Source organism: Gopherus evgoodei, chromosome 10, assembly GCF_007399415.2.
Source record: "Gopherus evgoodei ecotype Sinaloan lineage chromosome 10, rGopEvg1_v1.p, whole genome shotgun sequence".
NCBI classification, from domain to species: Eukaryota; Metazoa; Chordata; order Testudines; family Testudinidae; genus Gopherus; species Gopherus evgoodei.
Window position 1 is genome coordinate 430,258 of NC_044331.1, and position 24,166 is coordinate 454,423.

General features: G+C 49.9%; 2 protein-coding genes across 8 annotated transcripts in view; one reads left to right on the plus strand and one right to left on the minus strand.

Annotated features, from left to right (window-relative positions):
* Positions 1–24,166, plus strand: part of MAP1A (microtubule associated protein 1A) — a 125,775-nt gene that overhangs the window by 68,163 nt on the left and 33,446 nt on the right. Inside the window, exon 1 of one of the 4 annotated variants that reach the window (XM_030577285.1) lies at positions 10,970–11,046. The exons of 2 other annotated variants lie outside the window; for them this stretch is intronic. Coding sequence is in view for 1 of the 2 variants with exons in the window: in XM_030577283.1 (XP_030433143.1) it covers positions 11,020–11,046 (27 nt within the window). In the remaining variant the exon portion in view is untranslated. Of the gene's footprint in view, positions 1–10,969; positions 11,047–24,166 lie in introns of those variants that run through there. One more of the 4 variants, XM_030577283.1, reaches the window with a different exon arrangement.
* The window catches only part of PPIP5K1 (diphosphoinositol pentakisphosphate kinase 1), a 232,677-nt gene that overhangs the window by 955 nt on the left and 207,556 nt on the right, over positions 1–24,166 (minus strand). The window contains exons 31-32 of one of the 4 annotated variants that reach the window (XR_004002272.1): positions 17,845–17,964; positions 5,064–5,119 (exon numbers count right to left, since the gene is read on the minus strand). The exons of 1 other annotated variant lie outside the window; for it this stretch is intronic. Coding sequence is in view for 2 of the 3 variants with exons in the window: in XM_030577304.1 (XP_030433164.1) it covers positions 5,094–5,119 (26 nt within the window). In the remaining variant the exon portion in view is untranslated. Of the gene's footprint in view, positions 1–4,680; positions 5,120–17,210; positions 17,965–24,166 lie in introns of those variants that run through there. 2 more of the 4 variants (XM_030577304.1, XM_030577305.1) reach the window with 2 other exon arrangements.

Genomic DNA, 24,166 nt, shown 5'->3' on the forward strand with positions numbered 1-24,166 from the left:
GAATATTAATGATCAGTGAGTTAGTTTTCCAATGATATGTTACATGCCACCATTTGGGTATATATCATGACAACAGTGTGTTAAGTGTAGTATGTCAGGCCTGACAAGAATTGCTGACAGAGTAGTGAAACACCCATGGACCTCTGTGTCACAGATGGTTCAACACCTAACTATAGCTGAGCCACAAAGAAATAGATGGCATGATGTGATTAAGTTTAACAGTTCCGTGAGGTAGAAATGTCCCAGAAATTTGCACAGTGCCACAACACTTTAGACAGAAGTTTTAAAAAACGAGGAACCTTCTCAAAAGTGAAGGAATTAAAATCCTTAGACCACATGGAGAATGCCTAAGCAACCATACAAGATCTCAGAAGATATGGGTATGTATCCCTAAAGAAGAAAGGGAACAGAAGGGTGTGATGGTGGAGCGGAATAAAATGGTTAAATGGAAAGGTTCAGGAAGTTACTCAAGACAAACAGATATCCTTCAGAAAACCCTAATAAAGCCAATAAAATGCAGCAAAAATGACTGAAGGTAAAATGTAAGATGGAAATTAGGGGAGCTAAGAGGGATTGTAAGAGCCTAATACATAAAAAAAAAAAACAAGTAAGAAATTCTTTCAGTATATGAGACAGAGGGAGTGTATGAGACTAAAGCCTACTGGAAGGAAAGAAGGGAGCTGTGCAGTATCTGCGTACAGTGAAACAGGGCTTCCCTGTGTAATGCATCTTGCCTGGTATGCACCTGGCAGCCCTGCCTGTGTTTCCGCAGCCCAGATGCGTTGTCACACATCCAGCTGGGCTGCAGGGACAGCTGCAGTTGCTGTTATGGACCACCAGAGGTTGTTGTGGCAGCTGCTCTGCCAGGCAGCCATGTGGTCTCACTTCCCTCCTCCCTGGATCACAGCAGGAAGGACCAGATGGTAGCAGTGGCAACAGCCACAAGGGAAAAGATGAGGGGTCCAGTACTGGTGCCAGTCTCCCTAGCACCCTCCCTTCCTCCCAGCCAGCCTTCCAGCCCCAGCTTACCCCCAGACAGCCTTCCGTCCACAGCTAACTACCAGCCACCAGCTCTCAGCTTCCTCTGCACCCAGCTACCTGCAAACAGCACCCACCTAATCTAGCACTGCACACACTCTTCAGCAGTTCCAGTCTCTGTCATCCTCAGATACCTTCTAGGACTCTCTCATCCACCTCTGGACCCCCTCACACCAGACAGCACCCACTCGACCGCAACTTCCGACGCCCTCTGGAACTTACCTATACATGTAGCCTGGTATCTCCCCAGGACTCCATCCTATTGGCCCCACGACACCTGCCATGATCTGTGCAGCTCTGTATCCTGCCCCTGCCATTGCTTGGGGCAGGGTATGTTGAGGGTAAGCTGAAGTTTAGGGTCATATACAAATAATTTGCCAATATGACTAGAGAATCACCTGGTTTGTTGCTCTATAGTCTATGCTCATTGCTTACACTGGGACACCTCCAATCTCTCCATTCTCCCCCAAGCTCCCTGTGTGCTACCCTCTCTCCATTTTAGGGAATCCCTGCAGCCCCCCCCCACCTCCTGCATGCTAGAGCTCTGTGTAGCCTCCCATTTTCCCCTCCTCCATGCCAGAGGCTCTGTATCTCTCTTTTTTGTACAATCTAAAGGGTCACACACTTTGTTGCTTATATAAGATGAGCTGTAGTTCCCTAGGTCACCGCTTCCACACCCCCACCATCATCCCCTTTTTCTCTCCCACATCCTTCTGGGGTCCTGCTTTCTTCCTACTCCACTCTCATCCCGCGTCCAGGTCCCTGCTTCTCCACCCACACACTCCCAGCTCTGGGTCCCTGATTCTCCCCCTCCCCCCATGACTAAGAGAGCATTAGAAAGAGGGTTTTTAGAGGGGAAGCAGGGACCAAGGGGAGAAAGTGGGGACCCTAGAGAGGAGTGTGGGAGAATGTGGATGGGATAAGCAGCAGCACCCTAGAGCAGGGAGGGAGGGAGTGGAGGAGGGAGAGCAGCGAAAGGGGGAACCAGGTTCTCAGAATGGAGGGTGGGGAGCAGTGGAAGGTGAAAGCCAAAACTCAAAGAGGAGTGTGCCGTACACTCCATTTGATGGCATTTGTCTGACTGTTTGTCTGCCTGTCTTTAAAGGTCCCTCAAATGGCTTTTTCAATTTTCTAATTTTCAACAAAATCAATAGAATTGTGCCAACTGATGCCTAGAACTTTCCCTGAAATTTTGAAAGTGATTGGCTGCTGTGTTCAAAAGTTACTATGTTACATCCAGACCAACAGGCAGGCAGACAGTCAGAGAAATGCCATCAAATGGAGTGTAGGGCCTCACTTAGCTTTGCCAAATATGGGTTCATTATCCAACATGCATAAAATCTCACATAAAGCTTAACAAAACTTGGCAGCTGTGGTGAAATGTACAGGGGCAGGGTGATGAAGGAGCACTTTGGTCAGATAATACAATGGTGCCAGCTTTCATGATGTTTTTGCGATGGTGGGATTTTGGCCAGGGCTGAAGCCATTCTGGCAGTGACCACTGGCACAAGAAGCTCCAGTCCTCTGGCAAATTTGAGCCCTCTGATTGAGTTCCCATCCCACTTGCCTGCCTCCTTGTGCAGAATCACCAATCAGAGCTATGGCAGGCAGAGTTGCCTTCCCCCTTCCCATAGCAACCTAAAGCCATTCTCACTGGGGGGAGTGGAGGAGGGAGCAAAGAGCCTAGAAGTTCAGGTGGGCTCTGCCCCATTCTCCCCTCCCCTACTGTGAGCAATGAGGATAGGACAGTGCTTCTCCCCTCTCCTTGCAGCACTTGGCCTGGCAAAAGGCAGGTGAAGGGGGAAGAGCTGCCCACTCCAGCCTCGGAGAGGCGGGTGAAGAACCTGAGTAAGAGCAGGGGTGTGCACTGAGGGGGGGCTGAACTGATGGGAGGCTGGGAATCGAGTTGAGGGTTACTGAATTGATGGGTGTGAGAGCTGAACAGTTGTTGAGGGGCGGGCTGGATGGGGGGGCAGAATTAATTGCTAGGCAGGGGGCTGGCAGATGTGGGGGTGAGAGCTCCTGCAACAGGGACCAAAACTGCCTGCCCCAGCACAGACCTGCTGTGGCCAGGAGAGGCGCCCCTCCCCTCTCGCACCAGTACAGATCCACCCCAGACTTGCCGTGGATGGGGGAGAGGACCCCGGCCCAGGTCCGCTGGACCTGCCAGTGACAGGAGTCCTTCCCTTGATCCACCATAGCCCTGCTGGAGTTGCCGTGGCTGGAAGGAGGCGCCTGTCCCCCAGCCCCGAGCTACTGCGACGAGACAGAGCTAGGGGCAGCCTGCATCCCAAACCCCTCATCCTTGTCCCCACCTCAGAGCCTGCAGCCCCCTGTACCCCAACCCTCTTCCCCAGCCCTGAGCCTCATCCCACACCCCAATCCTCTCATCCCTGACCTCCACCCCAGAACCCTCATCCCTAGTCGTAGCCCTCATCCCTGCATCCAACCTTTTGTCTCAGTCTTGAGCCTCCTCCCTCAGCCATTAGCGCTCATCCCTAGCCCCACCCCAGATCCCACAACCCCAGCCAGAGCCTTCATCCCCCCATACCCTCTGCCCCAGCTCTGAGCCCCCTCCCGCACTGAGAACCCCTTGACCCCATCCCTGCCATATGAATTTTGTTATGTGCATCAATATGAAGGTGATGTGTCACACATCACATCCATATTGGTGCACATCAAATCCATTCCACACATGGATGTTAAAATTTAGAGGGAACACTGACACACACACAATTGGTAAGGAGGAGTTCAAAAATAAAAACCCCACAATATATTCTTTGAATGAATCTCATGATTTTCCAGTCCAATCTCATGATTTTGGGGGTGTGACTAATGATTTTTGCTTCCTGGGGTTGGCAGTACTGGTAATGGTACAGTACCAAGGTTAATGGGTGCAGAGGCACTTGGTGGGGAAGGATGTTGAGAGTACAAGGAGGCTCATGAAACCATAGTCCGTCACCCAGGGAGTAAGAGGGCGCATATGGGAGGTTTCTCAGATTGGGTTTTGGCACCAGCAGAGTTAATAGAAAGCGTTTAGAAGCACTCAAGGTTGGGCTCTGGCTCCAAGAAGGTTAATGAATGAGCTTACTGTGTCCTTGGGCTCTGGCACCCAGGGGGTTAACGAATGAGGAGCCAGTGGAGGTGCTGGGGTCGGGCTCCGGCACCCTGGGGGTTGACAAATGAGGAACATGTGGTATTGCTGGGGTCAGGGTCTGGCATTGAGTGAATTATCGAATGAGGAACATGTGGAGGTTCTGGGATTGGGCTCTGGCACCAAGCGAATTAACAAATGAGGAACAAATGATGGTGCTGGGGTCAGGCTCTGGCACCCAGGGGGTTAAGGCATGAGGAACATGTGGAGGTGCTGGGTTCGGGTTCTGGCACCCAGGGGGTTAACAAATGGGGACCATGTGGAGGTGCTGGGGTCAGGCTCTGGCACCCTTGGGGTTAACGCCTGAGGAACATGTGGAGGTGCTGGGGTTGGGTTCTGGCACCCAGGGGGTTAACAGATGAACATGTGGAGGTGCTGGGGGCAAGCTCTGGCACCCAGGGGGTTAACAGATGAACATGTGGAGGTGCTGGGGGCAAGCTCTGGCACCCTCGGGGTTAATGAATGAGGAACATGTGATGGTGCTGGGGTTGAGCTCTGGCATCCAGGGTTTGTTTAGTATTTTATTAAGGTTTTGTTATTTTTTACTTTTCAATGCAAACATCGCAATACAAAAAGAAAACGAAAAATGAAACTTGTTAACTTAAAATGACTGTGATGAGGTGTACTTGCCCCACACTGGACAAGGAGGGATTAACCCTGTATTCTGGGCAGAGGAAGTGACGCCCCCCTCACCCCTGCTGGGCATGCTCCAACTGGATCATCAGTATAAAAGGGAGCAACCCAGCTCAGTCAGGGCCAACTGTCGAAGAGAGAACAGACATTGCAGGTTCCCGCCTGGGAGCTTCTGAAGTCCAAGATCATGGAGGCCAAGTCCTCGAAGACCCAGGCAGATAGTCAGCTTCCTACAGATACCCAGGAGACCTCAGAACCACCCGGAGCTTCATGGATGACATCTGGGCCATGCCCCTGGAAGACACAGTAGGAAGTTGTCTGGGGGACTAACCATTGGATGAGGAACTAAGTCAACATGTTTCGGTTGGATCCCTGGTGATCTAGCAACAAGTATACTCACCACTGCTAAGGCTTTGGACTGTGACCCAGTGGAGCAGGGAGTGCCCGGTCCCCCTACCCTGGTCGCCACCACCCTCTGATCATGAAACTGCTCAGTCTTGCAAGAGAGGGCAGTGACATTGACATGGGCCACTAGGCCACACCGCCCCACTAATGAGGGCAGCTGTATTGACTCTGGCCACTAGACCACACCGTCCTGCAAGGAAGGGCAGCCATATTGACTCTGGCCACTAGGCAGTACCACCCCGAGGCCAAGGATGGGCAGGTGGACTCAGTCTTGGTGCTATAACGCTCCTTCCCCAGCCCCAAAGGGGGCTGGGATGTACAATGACAATGACTGTCTGTGACGAACAACATAGCGTTAGCATACATGTGCAAAAAACTTTTTAACAATCATAATATTAAACTATAAAATCAGATAAATCAAAACTTTACAATTAATGAGGGGACAACACAGACATGACAGGGCGGGGAAGAGTGAAAGCAGGAGGAAAAAGAAGCGGGTGAAGAGTCAAGGAGGGAGAAGGGGAAGCAGCAGGAGATCTAGACCTGTCAGTAGGCCTTTGGAACTCCTTAGTCCAATGTTTGCAAAAATGCAGCCTGGATATCTTTAAACTCACATAGTTAATCCCTGGAGAGGACAATGGCTGACTGCGAGGCCAGGGAGATCAGAACACCATTACTTTTCCAACTCTGTAAAATCATTCACTTCATGATCATGGCTTCTCTCAGGAACCATTAATACTATGCTGATGAGAGGCCCTGTTTCATAGGTAAATATCCTAATGTTGTTCTCTACTGATGTTTGATTGCTAAAGCTCCAAATCATTTTAATTCTAGTGTCAATTGCTTTCCACACCTGTTTAACTGGAGGATATTTCTCCAACATTTGCAGGAGTGTGCCCTTATCTTTGCCACAGTGTCAGCTTCTATCTGAAGGAAGAGCTTATGGTCTTATGTTAAGAGCTTTAATTTTATGTAGTCTTTGCAGTGTCTAGTACATTCTAAATACTTTCTGTTGTTGTTGAATTAAATGTTAACATACGTCTATAGAAGCAAGTTTTGCATTGTGCGATGCAATTGACCATTGTGGAGCTTTTTAGAAGACAATCTAGCCCTTTCTCTCTCTTTTTTTAATCTCATTCCTCTGAAGCATCAGGGATAAACAGCGAAGATGAGACATTGGACAAGATGGGTCAGGGCTCTGAGGTGGTACCACGCATTGTCTCTCTCTTAGGTGCTTGGCTGGCTGGCTCTTTCTCATATACTCAGGGTCTAACTGATCACCATAAGTTGGACTAGGCAGGGATTTTATCTCGGGTCAAATAGGTAGTGACCTTGGGAGATTTCCACCTTCCTCTGAAGTGTATGGTTGCGGGTCACTTGCCAAGATCATCTAGCATATCTCAATCATCTCCCGCCTTTGTGGGGACTCTTAACATTGGTGCACCTCAGTCTCTCCGATTCTCTGCCTGTGGCTGATAACAACCTAGTCTCCTGGGGGTTATAATGCTTTGGTCTGATTTCAGAAGTTGAGTTTAGTGTGTGAGTGCTGGGTGCTGTTGATGGTCTGTGATATACAGGAGGTCAGACAGGATGATCTGGTGGCCTTAAACTCTGTGACTCTAATCTGAGGATTTAGTGATCACTTCAGGAATCAGAGACCTTTTCCATCAGAAAAACATATATGTAGATATATGGGTCTGGGAAGTGTGTGGAGTTTCTTTACTGTTCTGTACTTCAGGGCTGTTGGGTAGTCTCAGGGTTTTGGGCTAACGTGATAGGTCAGGAAAGGTTTTAGCAGTATATATTGCCATACTGCTGTAACTAGTAGCTTATACTGCTGTAACACCTCGAATGAACCATTCCCCCATCACCAACCAATTGAGAGAGGACTCTAACTCTTTCTGTTCATTCCCTCCATATGTTTGGTGGGTTGCCAATCTGTAAATCACTATTTCCCCATGTAGTGGCTTTTATATGGTGTGAAGAGTGAAAGTGGAATCTGTTGGTCAAAATGGTCCATACTCTCCTGGTCGCCACTACAGAGGCCATTTTCTTTTTCTCTGTAGGGTAGGATAAGGATCCCAACAGGAGGATTGATTTAATTCATTTTCTTTTAATCCCCATCCATAAGGGATGTTGTTGTTTATGTGTTGCAAATAGTGAGAGACCTGGACATGAAATAGACAACGTAATAGTTATGAAGGTCTGGGCGTCTGAAGCTACTGCCAACGGGAAGGAGCTGAAGCCTCCTCCAAGATGGTCTGGGGTGTTGTGCTAGGCCCTGTAAACAAGTCTCAATAATCCTATTAAATCTTTTAAAATAGAATGGTGAGATGATGACAGGAAGCCCACTCAAAATGTATAAACATCTAGGTAAAACATTAATCTGAACTGGATTAATCCCCCTTCCCCACCCCTTGGATCAGTGAATGTGCCTGCCATTGATTGGTGTTTTCTGCCAGCTGCAGAAGGTTAGAATCTAAATTCATTTTTTCAGTTTTTTTAAGGTTTCTTGCTATTTGTATCCCCAAGTATTTAACTGCCTCTGACTGCCTATGAAAATTCCACTGGGAGAAAGCCCTGCTAAAAGGCAGCCAGGCAATCTAAAGTAGTTCTGACTCTTCCCAGTTAATGCTACAGCCTGAAAGTGAGCCAAAGTATTGGATTAATGCAAGAAGGGCAGGGATTGTGATTTCAAGGTTCATTATAAACAGAAAGGAATCAGCATATTCCATCTAGTAGTACTCCAGTGGGCCAATCTTAATACCCAAATGTTTGGGTGAGAGCCTGTAGTGATCTTCATGGGCTCTAGGGCCAGATCAAACAGAAGAAGGGACAACCCTATATGGTACCTCAGAGAAGGTTAAATGAGTGTGAAATTATGCCATTGGTTAAGATTAGAGTTGTGGGGTCTTTATATAGAAGTTTAATCCATCATCTAAAAACAGGCCTGAAACCAGGCTCTGGAGGGTCTATAGCATGTACTCCCCATTCACGTGATCAAAGGCTTCTTCTGCATCCAAGGCGGAAGTTCTTAGGGGTCAGGGTCCTCATACTGTGCGCAGGGCCGGCGCTTCCATTTAGGTGGCCTAGGCAATCACCTAGGGCGCCAGGATTATTGGTGGGCAGCATTTTGCCGGAGGGGGTGGCAGTCGGCTCCGGTGGAGCTGCCTTAGTCATACCTGCGGAGGGTCCGCTGGTCCGCGGCTCCGGTGGAGCTGCCGCAGTCCTGCCTGCGGACGGTCGGCTGCTCCCGCTGCTCCGGTGGACCTCCCGCAGGCACCACTGCAGCAGCTCCACCTGAACCGCTGACCAGCGGACCCTCCGCAGGCACGACTGTGGAAGCTCCACCGGAGCCGCGGGACCTGGGCGCGGGTCGGCGAAATTGCCGTGCACCTAGGGCGCTAAAACCCCTAGCGCCGGTCCTGACTGTGTGATTATTAGAGCTACTCACTATCTTTAGTTATCTGAACCATGTCGGACTTTAATAAACCCCATCTGGCTGGGATGGATGATATTGCGCCTGGCAGCCAAAATATTGGCCAATATTTCAAATGCTAATTAAGGAGATTTCTGTATAGTTTGGGCATGACATGAGGCCCCGGCCCAACTTCGGAATAACTGAAATACATATCAAACTAAAATACAGGCTCTCCTCCAAGCATGGGGCAGGTACTTTCCTCCATTGAACAAGGTAGCAACTTGCCTGCAGGGGGGCCAGAAACATGTTTATAACAATAAGCTGGGAAAGCGTCTGGGCAAGAAGCCTTACCCAATTGCATGGATTTCAAGGCATGTTGCTAATGAAGTATCAGAGCTCTCCTCTTGGGCCACAGAGAGCTGGTGCACCCAGGGCATTAATGAATGAGGAATATGTGGCCATTTGTAGAGCTGGGCTCTGGCACCCAAGGGGTTAATGGATTTAGAGCCTGATTCCAGGCTTTTTCACCTAAGGGGTTAACAGGATGGTGTGGCGGTGCCTGGGGCCAGGCTTGGTATCCAGGGGGTTAACAGAATGGTGTGAAGGTGCTGGAGCCAGGCTCCAGTACCTAAGGGGTTAACAGGATGGTGTGGAGGTGCTGTGGCCAGGCTCTGGTTCCCAGGGGGTTAACAGGATGATGTGGAGGTGCCTGGGGCCAGGCTCTGGTTCCCAAGGGGTTAACAGGATGGTGTGGAGGTACCTGGGGCCAGGCTCTGGTTCCCAAGGGGTTAACAGAATGGTGTGGCGGTACCTGCGGGCCAGTCTTGGTACCCAAGGGGATAACAGGATGGTGTGGAGGTGCCTGGGGTCAGGCTTGGTACCCAGGGGTTTAACAACATGGTGTGGAGGTGCCTGGGGCCAGGCTTGATACCCAGGGGGTTAACAACATGGTGTGGAGGTGCCTGGGGCCAGGCTGTGGTTCCCAAGGGGTTAACAGGATGGTGTGGAGATGCCTGGGGCCATGTTCTCATACCCAAGGGGTTAACAGGATGGTGTGGAGATGCCTGGGGCCATGTTCTGGTACGCAAGGGGTTAACAGGATGGTGTGGAGGTGCCTGGGGCCAGGCTGTGGTTCCCAAGGGGTTAACAGAATGGTGTGGAGGTGCCTGGGCCACGTTCTGGTTCCCAAGGGGTTAACAGGATGGTGTGGAGGTGCCTGGGCCACGTTCTGGTTCCCAAGGGGTTAACAGGATGGTGTGGAGGTGCCTGGGGCCAGGCTGTGGTTCCCAAGGGGTTAACAGGATGGTGTGGAGGTGCCTGGGGCCAGGCTGTGGTTCCCAAGGGGTTAACAGAATGGTGTGGAGGTGCCTGGGCCACGTTCTGGTTCCCAAGGGGTTAACAGGATGGTGTGGAGGTGCCTGGGCCACGTTCTGGTACCCAAGGGGTTAACAGGATGATGTGGAGGTGCCTGGGGCCAGGCTGTGGTTCCCAAGGGGTTAACAGGATGGTGTGGAGATGCCTGGGGCCATCCTCTGGTACCCAAGGGGTTAACAGGATGGTGTGGAGGTGCCTGGGGTCACGTTCTGGTACCCAAGGGGTTAACAGGATGGTGTGGAGGTGCCTGGGGCCAGGCTTGGTACCCAGGGGGTTAACAAGATGGTGTGGAGGTGTCTGGGGCCAGGCTTTGGTTCCCAAGGGGTTAACAAGATGATGTGGAGGTGCCTGGGGCCAGCCTTGGTACCCAAGGGGTTAACAGGATGATGTGGAGGTGCCTGGGGCCAGCCTTGGTACCCAAGGGGTTAACAGGATGATGTGGAGGTGCCTGGGGCCAGGCTGTGGTTCCCAAGGGGTTAACAGGATGGTGTGGAGGTCCCTGGGGTCACGTTCTGGTACCCAGGGGGTTAACAGGATGGTGTGGAGGTGCCTGGGGCCAGGCTTGGTACCCAGGGGGTTAACAAGATGATGTGGAGGTGTCTGGGGCCAGGCTTGGTACCCAGGGGGTTAACAAGATGGTGTGGAGGTGTCTGGGGCCAGGACTTAGGTGGAAGACATGGAGGTGCCTGGTGCTGGGCACTGGCACTCATGGGGTTAACAGGGAGCTCGTGCAGTGGCTGGGCTCTGGCGCCTGCCTTAAGGGTTGATGATCTGGGAGCAGTGGGGGGGGGCTATGGCTAGGCTCTTGTCCCGGGTGTTCTCCAGGAGAAGACAGGCCCAGAGAGGGTTAAGTCTGCCTGGCGCATTGTTGAATGGGTGTCAGAGAGAGGCTGGCCAGCTCCTCCCCCAGATTTGCATTGACATAGCAGCTGCCTTCTGCAGCTCATTTGTGTCTGTGACTCTGCAGGCATCCTGAGCAGCGGCTGCTACTTCCATGGGCTGCTCATCTCAGGACCCTATGGTACGTGCAGACTCCTCTTTCCCATCCTGTGCCCTCAGCCTGCTGTGAATGGGTGTTCGAGGGCGACTGAGAGTTAATGGAGACCTCCAGCCAGTGGGGTGGGGAGGGGGTGGGCATGCAGGATCGAGACAGCCAGGATTGGCCTCATTCTTGGGATGACACTGCTTATCTCCCAGCTGGATTGCTTAAGGGTTGGAGGTACCAAAACAACTCATCAGTTTGAGGTAGGGGTTCCTTCCATCTGGAGGTGCTCACAGGAAATCTGGATAATATGTGGCACATGGAGATCCACCCTGTCTGCTGCCCCAGCTCTGCTGTGTCTGATCCCAAAGGGATGGGATTGGCTGGGTTTCATCCTGCTGTGGCTAAGGAGTGGTTGGGAGATCTGCCATCACCCTTCCTGGAGACCTTTGCAGTGATTCCTGGCAGATGCAATTTTTCTATTTGATCTGCTGAAATAGGGCAGGGGATGCTGCATGGAGTCTGGGCAGAAAAGGACAGTGACAAAAGGGTAAGGTGGCTGCAGGCAGAGCTAGTTTTTATAAGAGGACCCCACCCCTTGCCAGCTGCTCTTGTCCCAAGTGCCCCAGGGACAGAGAGACTCTGGATTCTTTGGCTGCTCAGCTGTTCTCTGCACTTATCTCTCTGGCTCAGACATATCTCAGGATGGATAATACAGGGTAGGAGCCAGGGAAAAATACTGAGTGCCAGGAACCTGGAGTGTGCTGCAGCATCAGAACTTGGGCTGGCACTGCCTTGCCTGATGGTAGTGTGCTGGTCCCTCTGCCTGGGGGCGGCATGGTGTCTCAGGCACTCCCTTGGCAAGAGTTGGTGACTGAGGTGTCTGTATGGTGCTGATGCTGGAGTGAGGCTAATGCTAATCGGGAAGGGGGTGGGGTGTTAAGGTGGAGTGCAATGCTGTTAATGGATTGGAAAGGGGTACTGGAGCCCCCTTCGCGCATGCACTCTCTCTCTCTCACTCACACACTCACATACACACACACACACAGCAGTATCCTTGCATTAACTAAAGTTTGGCTTGGAGCTATTCAACACTTCATTCTTCCACTACAGGAAGCCAGAAAACATCAAACTCTTCCAGTTTGTGGAGGAGGCAAAGGGGAAGCTGCCTGTGAAACGTATGAGTGATGCAGCCTTTCCAGGGCACCAGAGAGAGGAATGAAGTGGTTGGGCGTGTGGAGTTGACCTTCCTGTCCTGGGGATGCGTGTCCTGCCAGCTCTGTATCCAGGCTAATGATAGTGTTCAGATTTTCAGTTCCTTGGATGTGAAAAGAGAGTGAAAAACTTGTGTCCTCCCAGCCTTTGTCCTTGTTAGTCCCCTGCCCTTGCTGTGCCTTCCCTTTAGCACAGACACTGCACTAGGTGAGCCCCTCCCTTTGCATGCAGCTCCTGTCCTGGATTCCCAAGGTTACAGGTGGGGGCGACCCGCTGTCCCATCAGCAAAGTGGAGGGCTCTAGTTTCACAGGGCACGTCCAGAGCTGATTGACCACCACTAGCTAATATATTATTAAGGTGTTAAACCTTGTGAATGCTACTGTTAAGAATGTGTCATTTAAAATATTTTGAAATACAAGCTTTTCCCCTAGTCTAGACAGAACCAGAGGGCAAGGGGCAGGGGCAGGCTTGGCCCCATGAGCACTGGCCAGAGGCTGCTGCTGTGGGGTTGGTGTAAAGAAGAAGATGCAAACCCTGCTGAACTGTGATACAGCAATTGAAAGTCTGGTGAAGCCAACAAAAGACTTCTGAATTAAGTGGGGGAGGGGAGCCAGGGCGAGGGGCTGGGACTTGGAGTGGGAGTGGAGCAGGGAAGAAGGGAGGGAGTTAGACACATTTATCACACAGCAAGGAGGCTGGAGGGGAGGAGCTTGGCTGCTGCACACTCACTCACACGCATACACACGTATACTGCGGCAAATTCTGCAGCTGGTGCCTGCTGGCTTCTGACTGCAGAAAAGACAGGCTTTCTGGTTCAAACAGTCCGATCTCAGGGACAGGCTTTATCCCACTCCCACGCAGCATTGAGCCCACTGGGAAGAGCCCCCCAGGCCAGGCATCATTCCAGGCAGATCAGGGTCCCATCTTCTGTCCGCAGGGGCTGATGGGTTAGGGGGTCCCGCTTGCTGCAAGGAGACTGGTGCTGCCCCTCTCCCTCCCCCACTGCCCCATGGTTGCAGTTCAGCTGAATGTTCCTCCTCTCACATAGACGTTATTACACATATGCAGAGGTCCTTTCATCTGCCCCTTGGGAGATGAGTAGGCACTCCTGTGCCCCATTTAGTCTGTGTGAGTACAGAAAGATGCATGGGTTTGGAGGCCAAAGCATCCATGAGAAGAATTTCCTGAGGTGAAGCATGCAGAGCACAGCCCCATTTGCTGCTCCTCCCCATGTCAGTGCCATGAGCACAGCACTGACCAGGAAGAGTATCCCTAGCAGGTGTGGGGGATAGGGGATGTATAACAATTCAAGCACAGGGGCTATGAGTGGTGAATGGCCAGTACAGGCAGGTAAAAGCAAGGGAGGGGATGTGCACCAGGACTGCAGCTGTGGCTGGTCTAGTGGGGTTGGAGTGGGCATGGTGGATATTGGCCTAAGGGCTCTGGACAGTGGGGGTACATGGGAGGCATATGCAGAATTCAGCTGGGGGGAGGGGGTTTCAGGCACATAGTCTCCTACAGGAGTTAGTCTTGTGTTCCTTGTGCACAGTCTTCCTCTTACTGAGCTGGCCAGGGTCGCTGTGCGTCACAAAAGGAAGGGGAAACTGTTGAGTAATGAAAAAAATGATGTGTCTATCTGGAAACAGATTATGAGAACAAAAGGGGAATCTGCCTGCATCCCTTGGCTGGTGGATAGTCTGTGTTAGTATGTGCCTGCCTCTGAATGGTCTACAGGGTTATTAGTGTGGGGACGTGTCTGTGGGGCCTCCTCCGCCAGTGGATATTTCATAAGGACTGAGTAGCAAGGTGAGAGGCTGCCTGGGGATGCTCATGGGGATTAGACCTGTTGTGTGATGGCCTGTGAGCCAGGGGATGGTCTGTGGGGAATATGGCCTGTGGGGCAGCAGTTGGGACCTGCCTTGTCCACTGGGCAGTTTGTGTGGACTCAGCAGATGAGGGAGAGAAAAGAGCGAGTTGAATCACTGCAAGCGTTTCTGGGGAGGGTTTGTTGGGATTGGAAAGGAGGGTTATTTTCTCTTCCACAGATAGTTTCAAAATTCATTAGACAAAAATGTGCAGTTGAATTGTTTCCTCTGTCATGCCCTGAATTCCAGCACAGACTGTGTGGCTGTTGGGAGGAAACCCTGGAGGGGGGGGAGGAACCAAGATATTTTTATTCTAATTCCCAGTTTGTGTCCAGTTTCTCTCTGCATCCCATTTGAGCTGCTGATTGAATTCTCGGGATTCCTCCCACAAACACACATGCTTTCCTTCTGAGTGGAGTCTACAACCTCTCAAACACATCGCTTCTTTAACTCATTAATGTACAGTGGCTGTGCTCCTGCTGGGAATGCCTCATTTCCCCCAAAGTGTCTTGTGGCTCCAGACTAAAGTCAGAACGTTTGCTCTCTGAGCCCGGCTCTTCAACCACCTTTGTGTATATCCAGGGCCTGAGTACCCCAACTCCTCTGTAGCCAGTGGGAGCTGTAGATGCTTAGTACCTCTGAAACTAGCCTTTAAATCTTGCTGGGCCCATCTCTCAAATGGGGATTTTCCAAAGCATCTAAGTGACTTAGGGGTGCACAAGTCTCTCTGACTTTCAATGGGCCATGTGCTCCTAGCTCACTTTGGTGACCCACTAACATCAGAGGCCTTTCTGTGGCCTTTGAGTGCCTCGGAGGGAAGGTGCTGGAGAAGGACTTGGGATGATTATTGTTACTAAAGCGTGAGGCATTTCTGCTGTCTTCTTCAGCACTAACTGGAGTACAGAATAAAGCCCAGTGCTGGAGGAGAAGACAAGCCAGTGTAAAGGGCTTTTGGGAAGCCTGAGTCCGTCTGCTAACTCCAGTTACCTGAGATGTGGGCTCTTGTTAGTTAAATGCTTCAAGGTCTTGGTTTAACAGATTTTTATTGAAGATATTCATCTAGCACAAACTAATCTGTTTTATGGCCACTTTTCTTCTGAGAAGGAGAGGGCTCCAGTTCATCATTAGGGTGAACATTAACAGTGTTAAATAAAGAGACACCCCACCCCATGCAGTAACACACACTTCACAAGCTGAATTCTGAGCTCAGGACAGTAAGGTTTCTCCAAAGCTGCCATTAGTGATGCACAATGAGTTTGCAGTTTCCAGTATGTTTCCTTGAGCAGCTGGTTCCTGTATCTAGGCACTAGTGCCCCCAGGGAAGTTCTTGCTATTCTTTTCAAGGCAGAGATCCAGTCTGTGGAAGCTTATACCTGTTTTTCATAATGTACCATACATACAAATAGATCATACCAATTAGATATTGCCTTGCATTTTGGCAAGTCCAGGTCATTTGCTTCTTCTAATGATCTTGATAATTCCTAAGAAGATTTTGCCTAAATTCCCTTTTCAGCTGCCCTTTCTGAACTTTCTTTCATGCAGCCTGATCCAAGTGCCTCACCCCTGCCTGTATCAGATGGGATCCAACACAGAATCTTAGATGATTAAAAACTAGAACAGAATATCCCTTAGCATCTTTATTTTTGTATGTTGCTTGACTGGTGTCTGAGCCTTTCAGAAGACACTTGTGATACCAATCTCTAAAAGGAGAAGCAGGAGAGAAGCCAATAATTACAGCCTGGTCAGTTATGTTCCTGGAGGCCTCCTGAAATGGCTTCTTATGGATAAACTTGGATAGAAATGGGAGTTCTGCCCAGAGCTTATGAGAAAGAGATCAGTTCAAACAAAGCTGATTGCATTCTTTGGAGGAAGAACACAGAATATAGGTGATAGCTGGATCAGTGGCTTATGTTCATCTGGAGCCTTTTGCAAGATACACATAGGTGGCTATCAAATGAAATTACAGCTATAGGCATCAGCAGTAAGACAATGAGATGGCTGGAGAGTTGATAGGCAGGAAGTGCGGAGTATAATCTAATGGCAGTGAGTCCTAATGCAGAGGAGTAGTAAGTGGGGACCCCTTGCCCAAGTCTGGGACCTAATGCAATTTATAACACATATAAGAGCAATTGAAAGTAGAACTAGTTGTGAGGTCTGGATATTTACAAGCAATACAGAGTTCAGATGGAGACTTCACCCTATGCAGGAAGATTTGGAGAGGTTTGGGGAAATGAGTGCACACAATGGATTATGACTTTGGGGTCAGGAAATGTGAAGTTAGGTATCCAGGGAAATTCACCTAGATGGCAGAATCTTCATTCGGAGAAGAGGAGGGTGATGGTGGAGCAATTCCATGAGTTTTGGGAGTTCAGGTCACAGTGTATAGCTGCAGTATGGTACTGTACCGCTATCTAAAGCAGTGACTCTCCCCAGCTTCCTTCTGCTATGGTTAGTTTATTGGCTTCATTTTAGATGTGGATGACATTCTGCATAGTGAGGCATTGGGGGTTCCCAGAATGCAACAGGATGAGAGGCTTGGAGATAAGAAAAGCTAGTGAGGAGGGAGCAGTATGAAGACGTATTAACATCCATGGGTGGGAATGAGTCCCGGGGATCTGAACAGACTCCAAAATGCAGTAAGCAACGAGAGCGTTCCTAGGGAGCCTTTGCCAAAGATATGCCACCTGAAATTTACAAACTGGAGGGAAACTTGGGGTGATTTCCTTGCTTCTAATAATCATCCCCTCCACTGATACAGCTAAATCCTTCCTATAAGAGAGAGCTTATATGTGAGGCTCATAAACATACTGTTGAAGAGCACAGTAAAGCATCAGATTTCATCAGGTGACAGGTACCTGTTTTTCAAAAAAAAAAAAAAGATCCCCAGGGGAGGGACACTTATTGGTCATTCTACAAGTGTCTCACCCCACCTTACAGTTCAGATGAAACAAGATGGATCCTGGATTGTACCATCAAAACACTCAGGCCTTGGCTACACTGGCGTTTTACAGCACTGCAACTTTCTTGCTCAGGGGTGTGAAAAAAAACAACCCCTGAGCACTGCAAGATACAGCGCTGTAAAGTGCCAGTGTAAACAGTGCCGCAGCGCTGGGAGCACCGCGGCAGCGCTTTGAAGTTTTAAGTGTAGCCATACCCTGAGGAGCAAAATGTAATATTCCCAGCCAAGGACATCTTTACTTCGTGCAAGCAATGTTGCACAGTTGTGTTGCAGCATTTCTTGGTTCTGCTGATAAGAAAGTGTCATTGCTTAAATGCAAAAACAATGAGTTATTTCATTTGCCTACTGTAACCTGGCACATGGAGTCTATCTCAGGATTAAGAGGGATATTTTTGTGGGATCCCCTTGTTAAGATATTGGCAACACATCATAGATACAATTCCACTGAAAAGGAACAATATAAGGAGCTAGCAATGGCCAGCATGATCCCCTCAAGGTCAGGAAACACCTATCATGGGACTGGAGGAGTAGGAGGCAACCAAACAAGGCAGAGTCTTATGGAAAAGCAACAGATACAGCTAATGGTACCACAGGGAGGAAGGGTGTGAGAGGGTTTTAACAAGCTCCAGAAGGCTGGGGAGTGAGGCAAAAAGGCTGGCTCATTAATAAAAGGGAGATTAAAACGGTTGTTCTCAAATGGCTGAGTCATTGAATTGCTTTTTAAAGATGGTCTATAACAAAAAAGTGAGACAGACTAGTCAAACAGCATGAGTTGAGAAAGAGAGATGGGGTCTCACCACTCCATGAAGCTTGAATCGATCGGGGGTCACAGGTGGTGATGGTAGCTGGGGGTCCAGAGTACCAGAATCAGGCAGAGCTCCCAGCATGATCAGTTAGAAGATGAAGTCACTGTGGAACTGATGCAGATTTTGGATACAGACATCAGAGCACTTACTTGAGCATAGGTAGGAGTTTTTGTAGAGAAACAACAATGCGTCAAGGGAGAACACTAGGTTTGTTTATGTGTAAACAAGTGGTCTCAAACACGCGGCCCATATTTTCTGCGGCCCGCGAGCTCCTCGTGGCCCCCCTGCCCTCCCCCAGCGTTTACCTAGACTGGCTCCAGCCCCACGTGCACTGGGGGCAGGGCAGGCTCCCTGCCTGCCTGCCCTGTCCCCGTGCTGCTCTGGGAAGCGGCCAGAACCTGGGGGAGGAGGGGCATGGGGGGTGTGTGTGTTGATCTTGCTTCTGGCACCACCCCCAGCAGCTCCCATTGGCCTCGGTTCCTCATTTAGCATTAAGGCCCAAGCAGACTGCAAAGAGCTACAAAAGGATCTCACAAAACTGGGTGACTGGGCAACAAAGTGGCAGATAAAATTCAATGTTGATAAATGCAAAGTAATGCACATTGGAAAACATAATCCCAGTTATACATATAAAATGATGGGGTCTAAATTAGCTGTTACCACTCAAGAAAGAGATCTTGGAGCCATTGTGGATCGTTCTGAAAATATCCACTCAATGTGCAGTCTGTCAAAAAAGCGAACAGAAGGTTGGGAGTCATTAGAAAATGGATAGATAATAAGACAGAAAATATCATATTGCCTCTATAGAAATCCATGGTACGCCCACATCTTGAATACTGCGTGCAGATGTGGTCGCCCGATCTCAAGAAAGATGTATGGGAATTGGAAAAGGTTCAGAAAAGGGCAACAAAAATGATTAGGGGTATGGAACGACTTCCATTTTTAGAGACATTAATAAGACTGGGAATTTTCAGCTTGGAAAAGAGATGACTTAAGGGGGGATATGATAGAGCTCTATAAAATCATGACTGGTGTAGAGAAAGTGAATTAGGAAGTGTTATTTACTCCTCATAACACAAGAACTAGAGGTCACCAAACGAAATTAATAGGCAGCAGGTTTAAAACAAACAAAAGGAAGTATTTTTTCCATACCATGCACAGTCACCCTGTGGAACTCCTTGCCAGAGGATGTTGTGAAGGCAAGGACTAGAACACAGTTCAAAAAAGAACTGGATAAATTCATGAAGTATAGGTCCATCCGTGGCTACCAGCCAGGATGGGCAGGGATGGTGTCCTTAGCCTCTATTTGCCAGAAGCTGGGAATGGGCGACAGGGGATGGATCACTTGATGATTTCCTGTTCTGTTCATTCCATCTGGGGCACCTGGCATTGGCCACTGTCGGAAAACAGGATACTGGGCTAGATGGACCTTTGATCTGACCCAGTATGGCTGTTCTTATGTTCTTATTGACCTCTGACCTAACCTGTCACTGTTAGTATGACAGCCTTTCTGGAGAGCCCTGCCCATTGACTCTTATCATAGAATCATAGAATATCAGGGTTGGAAGGGACCTTAGGAGGTATGTAGTCCAACTTGCTGCTCAAGGCAGGACCAATCCTCAACTAAATCATCCCAGCCAGGGCTTTGTCAAGCTGGGCCTTAAAAACCTCTAAGGAAGGAGATTCCACCACCTCCCTAGGGAACCCATTCCAGTGCTTCACCACCCTCATAGTGAAAAAGCTTTTCTCAGGGCTTGTCTACATCAGAAAGTTGCAGCGCTGGTGAGGGAGTTACAGCGCTGCAACTTAGGAGGTGTACACATCTGCAGGGCACCACCAGCGCTGCAACTCCCTGTTTGCAGCGCTGGCCGTACTCCCGTTTTGTCTCGGGTGTAGAGGATCCAGCGCTGGTGATCCAGCACTGGTAATCAAGTATAGACACTTACCAGCGCTTTTCTTGACCTCCGTGGAATAAGCAGGTATCCCAGCATACCTGAGGAAGCCTCTGGTAATCAAGCTGGTCTCCTTTCCCGGTTTGCTCTCTCGTTCCCCGAACCCCGAGCAAGCAGGTCTCCTTCCCTGAGGTTTGCTGGGTGGTTCCGGGAACGCGAGAGCAAACCGCGGCGAAGCTGGTCTCCTTTCCCGGTTTGCTCTCTCGTTCCCCGAACCCCGAGCAAGCAGGTCTCCTTCCCTGCGGTTTGCAGGGTGGTTCGGGGAACGCGAGAGCAAACCGCGGCGAAGCTGGTCTCCTTTCCCGGTTTGCTCTCTCGTTCCCCGAACCCCGAGCAAGCAGGTCTCCTTCCCTGCGGTTTGCAGGGTGGTTCGGGGAACGCGAGAGCAAACCGCGGCGAAGCTGGTCTCCTTTCCCGGTTTGCTCTCTCGTTCCCCGAACCCCGAGCAAGCAGGTCTCCTTCCCTGAGGTTTGCAGGGTGGTTCGGGAACGCGAGAGCAAACCGCGGCGAAGCTGGTCTCCTTCCCCGGTTTGCTCTCGCGTTCCCCGAACAAGCAGGTCTCCTTCCCTGAGGTTTGCAGGGTGGTTCGGGAACGCGAGAGCAAACCGCAGCAAAGCTGGTCTCCTTTCCCGGTTTGCTCTCGCGTTCCCCGAACCCCCCTTGAAGCCGCCTAACAGCGCTGCAGTGTGGCCACATCTAACACCACTTGCAGCGCTGGTTGCTGTAAGTGTGGCCACTCTGCAGCGCTGGCCCTATACAGCTGTACTAATACAGCTGTAACAACCAGCGCTGCAAAATTTTAGATGTAGACATGGCCTCAATGTCCAACCTAAACCTTCCCCACTGCAACTTGAGACCATTGCTCCTTGTTCTGTCATCTGGTACCACTGAGAACAGTCTAGATCCATCCTCTTTGGAACCTCCTTTCAGGACTCTTCTGCAGACTAAACAATCCCAGTTCCCTCAGCCTCTCCTCATAAGTCATGTGCTCCAGCCCCCTAATCATTTTTGTTGCCCTCTGCTGGACTTTTTCCAATTTTTCCACGTCCTTCTAATAGTGTGAGGCCCAAAAGTGGGCACAGTACTCCAGACGAAGCCTCACCAGTGCTGAATAGAGGGGAATGATCACTTCCGTCGATCTGCTGACAGTGCCCCTACTTATACAGCCCAAAATGACGGTAGCCTTCTTGACAACAAGGGAACACTGTTGACTCATATCCAGCTTCTTGTCTACTGTAACTCCTAGGTCCTTTTCTGCAGAACTGCTGCCTAGCCACTCGGTCCCTAGTCTGTAGCAGTGCATGGGATTCCGTCCTAAGTCCAGGACTCTGCACTTGTCCTTGTTGAATCTCCTCAGATTTCTTTTGGCCCAATCCTCTAATTTGTCTAGGTTCCTCTGTATCCTGTCCCCACCCTCCAGCGTATCTACCACTCCTCCCAGTTTAGTGTAATCTGCAAACTTGCTGAGGGTGCAGTTCACGCCATCCTCCAGATCATTAATGGAGATATTGAACAAAACCAGCCCCAGGATCGACCCTTGGGGCACTCCGCTTGATACCAGCTGCCAACTAGACATGGAGCCATTGATCACTACCTGTTGAGCCCGATGATCTAGCCAGCTTTCTATTCATAGATTCATAGACTCTAGGACTGGAAGGGACCTCGAGAGGTCATCAAGTCCAGTCCCCTGCCCTCATGGCAGGACCAAATACTGTCTAGACCATCCCTGATAGACATTTATCTAACCTACTTTTAAATATCTCCAGAGATGGAGATTCGGAAACCTCCCTAGGCAATTTATTCCAGTGTTTAACTACCCTGACAGTTAGGAACTTTTTCCTAATGTCCAACCTAAATCTCCCTTGCTGCAGTTTAAGCCCATTGCTTCTTGCTCTATCATTGGAGGCTAAGGTGAACAAGTTTTCTCCCTCCTCCTGATGACACCCTTTTAGATACCTGAAAACTGCTATCATGTCCCCTCTCAGTCTTCTCTTTTCCAAACTAAACAAACCCAATTCCTTCAGCCTTCCTTCATAGGTCATGTTCTCAAGACCTTTAATCATTCTTGTTGCTCTTCTCTGGACCCTCTCCAGTTTCTCCACATCTTTCTTGAAATGCGGTGCCCAGAACTGGACACAATACCCCAGTTGAGGCCTAACCAGTGCAGAGTAGAGCGGAAGAATGACTTCTCGTGTCTTGCTCACAACACACCTGTTAATGCATCCCAGAATCACGTTTGCTTTTTTTACAACAGCATCACCTTATAGTCCATTCATCCAGCCCATACATCTTTAACTTGCTGTCAAGAATACTGTGGGAGACAGTATCAAAAGCTTTGCTAAAGTCAAGGAATAACACATCCATTGCTTGCAGCTGCCGAAAAACCCAGTACATTTGGGCCTCATGTGCTGGGGCATAAAGTCCTGGGACAAAGGTGATGTGCTGCTTTCTCTGTGGGTCTAGCCACCTCAATCCCAGAACAGCCACAAAACTGAAAGGGAAGTTTAAAAGATTTCCTGATATGTAGCATCTGGTCAGACACTGAGAAGAGTGTGAAAAACATATTCAAGTTTAGAGCGGCGGGGAAACCCAAACAGCAGGAAGAAGAATTGTTCGGGGCGGTCCAAGACATGTAAACTCTGGGAACGGGTTGAAATTAATCAAAGGAAACTTTAGGGTTTCCAGAAATACATCTGACAGTGAAAGGGGTCCAGATGGAGGACCATTAAATTTTACATTTCCCTATCTATAAAAATGAGAGACCCCTTCCTTTCTCTCACTCTTAGTCTGTTTTGTCTGTTTAGACTGTGAGCAATTTGGGGCAGGGTGTGCCTGTGTCCATGTTCCCAGGGAAGAGTACGGAGTCCCATCACTTGAAAAACTGGGACTGAAGCTTGGAGAACAAACTGTAGGGAACAATGCTGCCCTGCACCAGTAGGGGTTGAGCTAGATGTATCCTTGTAGTGCTCTTCCACCTCTTTCTCATCCCTCAACCTGTGTGAGCTCTGAGCACTAAGCGTCTTCAAGAGAAAAGATGGGGGAGGCTGCTCCAAACCTCTCCAAGAGCCACAGGGTGAAGAAAGCAACAGGTTCTGAATACTGTGCAAAAGAGCAACCACCACACATGTTCCTCTTCACTTTCTGTTCCAAAATTTGTTGTGTTGCGATGGGGTTGTTTAACAGCTGCTGTGTCCTCCCCGAGAAGTAGCTGCAGCTCAGTGGGGGTCTGAATGATATGGGATTCTTCCTGATGACTGCTTATATCTGTACCATGCCTTTCACCAGTGTCAGTGAGCTAGAACATTTATCTCCAATGCTGATGGTGCAGCCAATACGGGCATTACATTGTCTTGGAATCTGAATTCATTATGTTGCTGATATCCTTGGGGAGTGTGGGTCGTCATCTCCTAGAGTTTAGGGAACTAGAAACTGGGAAACTGGCCTGATTTCCAGTTTGGGAGTGGGGAATAGAGCTTGGGATATGGGCATGAGCCTTCTCCACACAGCTTCCTGGGAGAGGAGATGGACTTGGAGAATGGAATAGCAGCCAATGCTGGGGCTCAAGCCAGCACTGTGCAGACTCCCATTTTTCTTCAAAAGGTCAAATGACAGTCAGATGTTACTGTTTGTTTTCTCTCTGATGTCTGAGCAATGGCAGAGTTATGCTGCTTGCACAGGGCCAGGCTGCCTCGCACAGACATGCCACTCATCAGCTAGCTCCTGCTGCCAAAAAACAGATAGCACAGTTCTGTTTAAAATTGAATTTGCCTGCCAAGGATCTTGCCGTTCTGGTCTCCACTACAACCTCTCAGCAGGCCTGTGGCACAGCCCTTCCTCCCCTCAGACCCACAACAAGCCCTCAGCAGGCCTGTGGCACAGCCCCTCCTCCCCTCAGACCCATTACAACCACCCCAGCAGGCCTCAGGGCCAGCACCTCTGTCCTGCAGACCCACTACAATCCCATAGCCTGCCCAATGTGCAGCCCCTCCTCCCTTCAGACCCACTATAACCCCACAGCTGGCCTGAGACACAGCACCTCCTCTCTCAGACCCATTACAACCCCCACAGTAGGCCTGCCTGTCTGCGTTCCTTTCACAGGCCTGCTGATGCCCCTCACTTGTGACTTTGAGCACCCCTAATGCCTGGCAGTATGGCTCTGTCATGAGTGCATGACTGGCCCCCGTTACTGCATCATCTGAGCACTCCACAATTGTTAATGTAGTTACCCCTCTGCTGAAGTGCAGGGCTCTTCCCCCATTGAACAGATGGGAACCAACACAGACAAGCTGAGTGACTTGCCCAAGTCACATAGGCAGTCCGTGGCAATTGAACCTGGATCTCCCCAAGTATCAGGCTAGTAT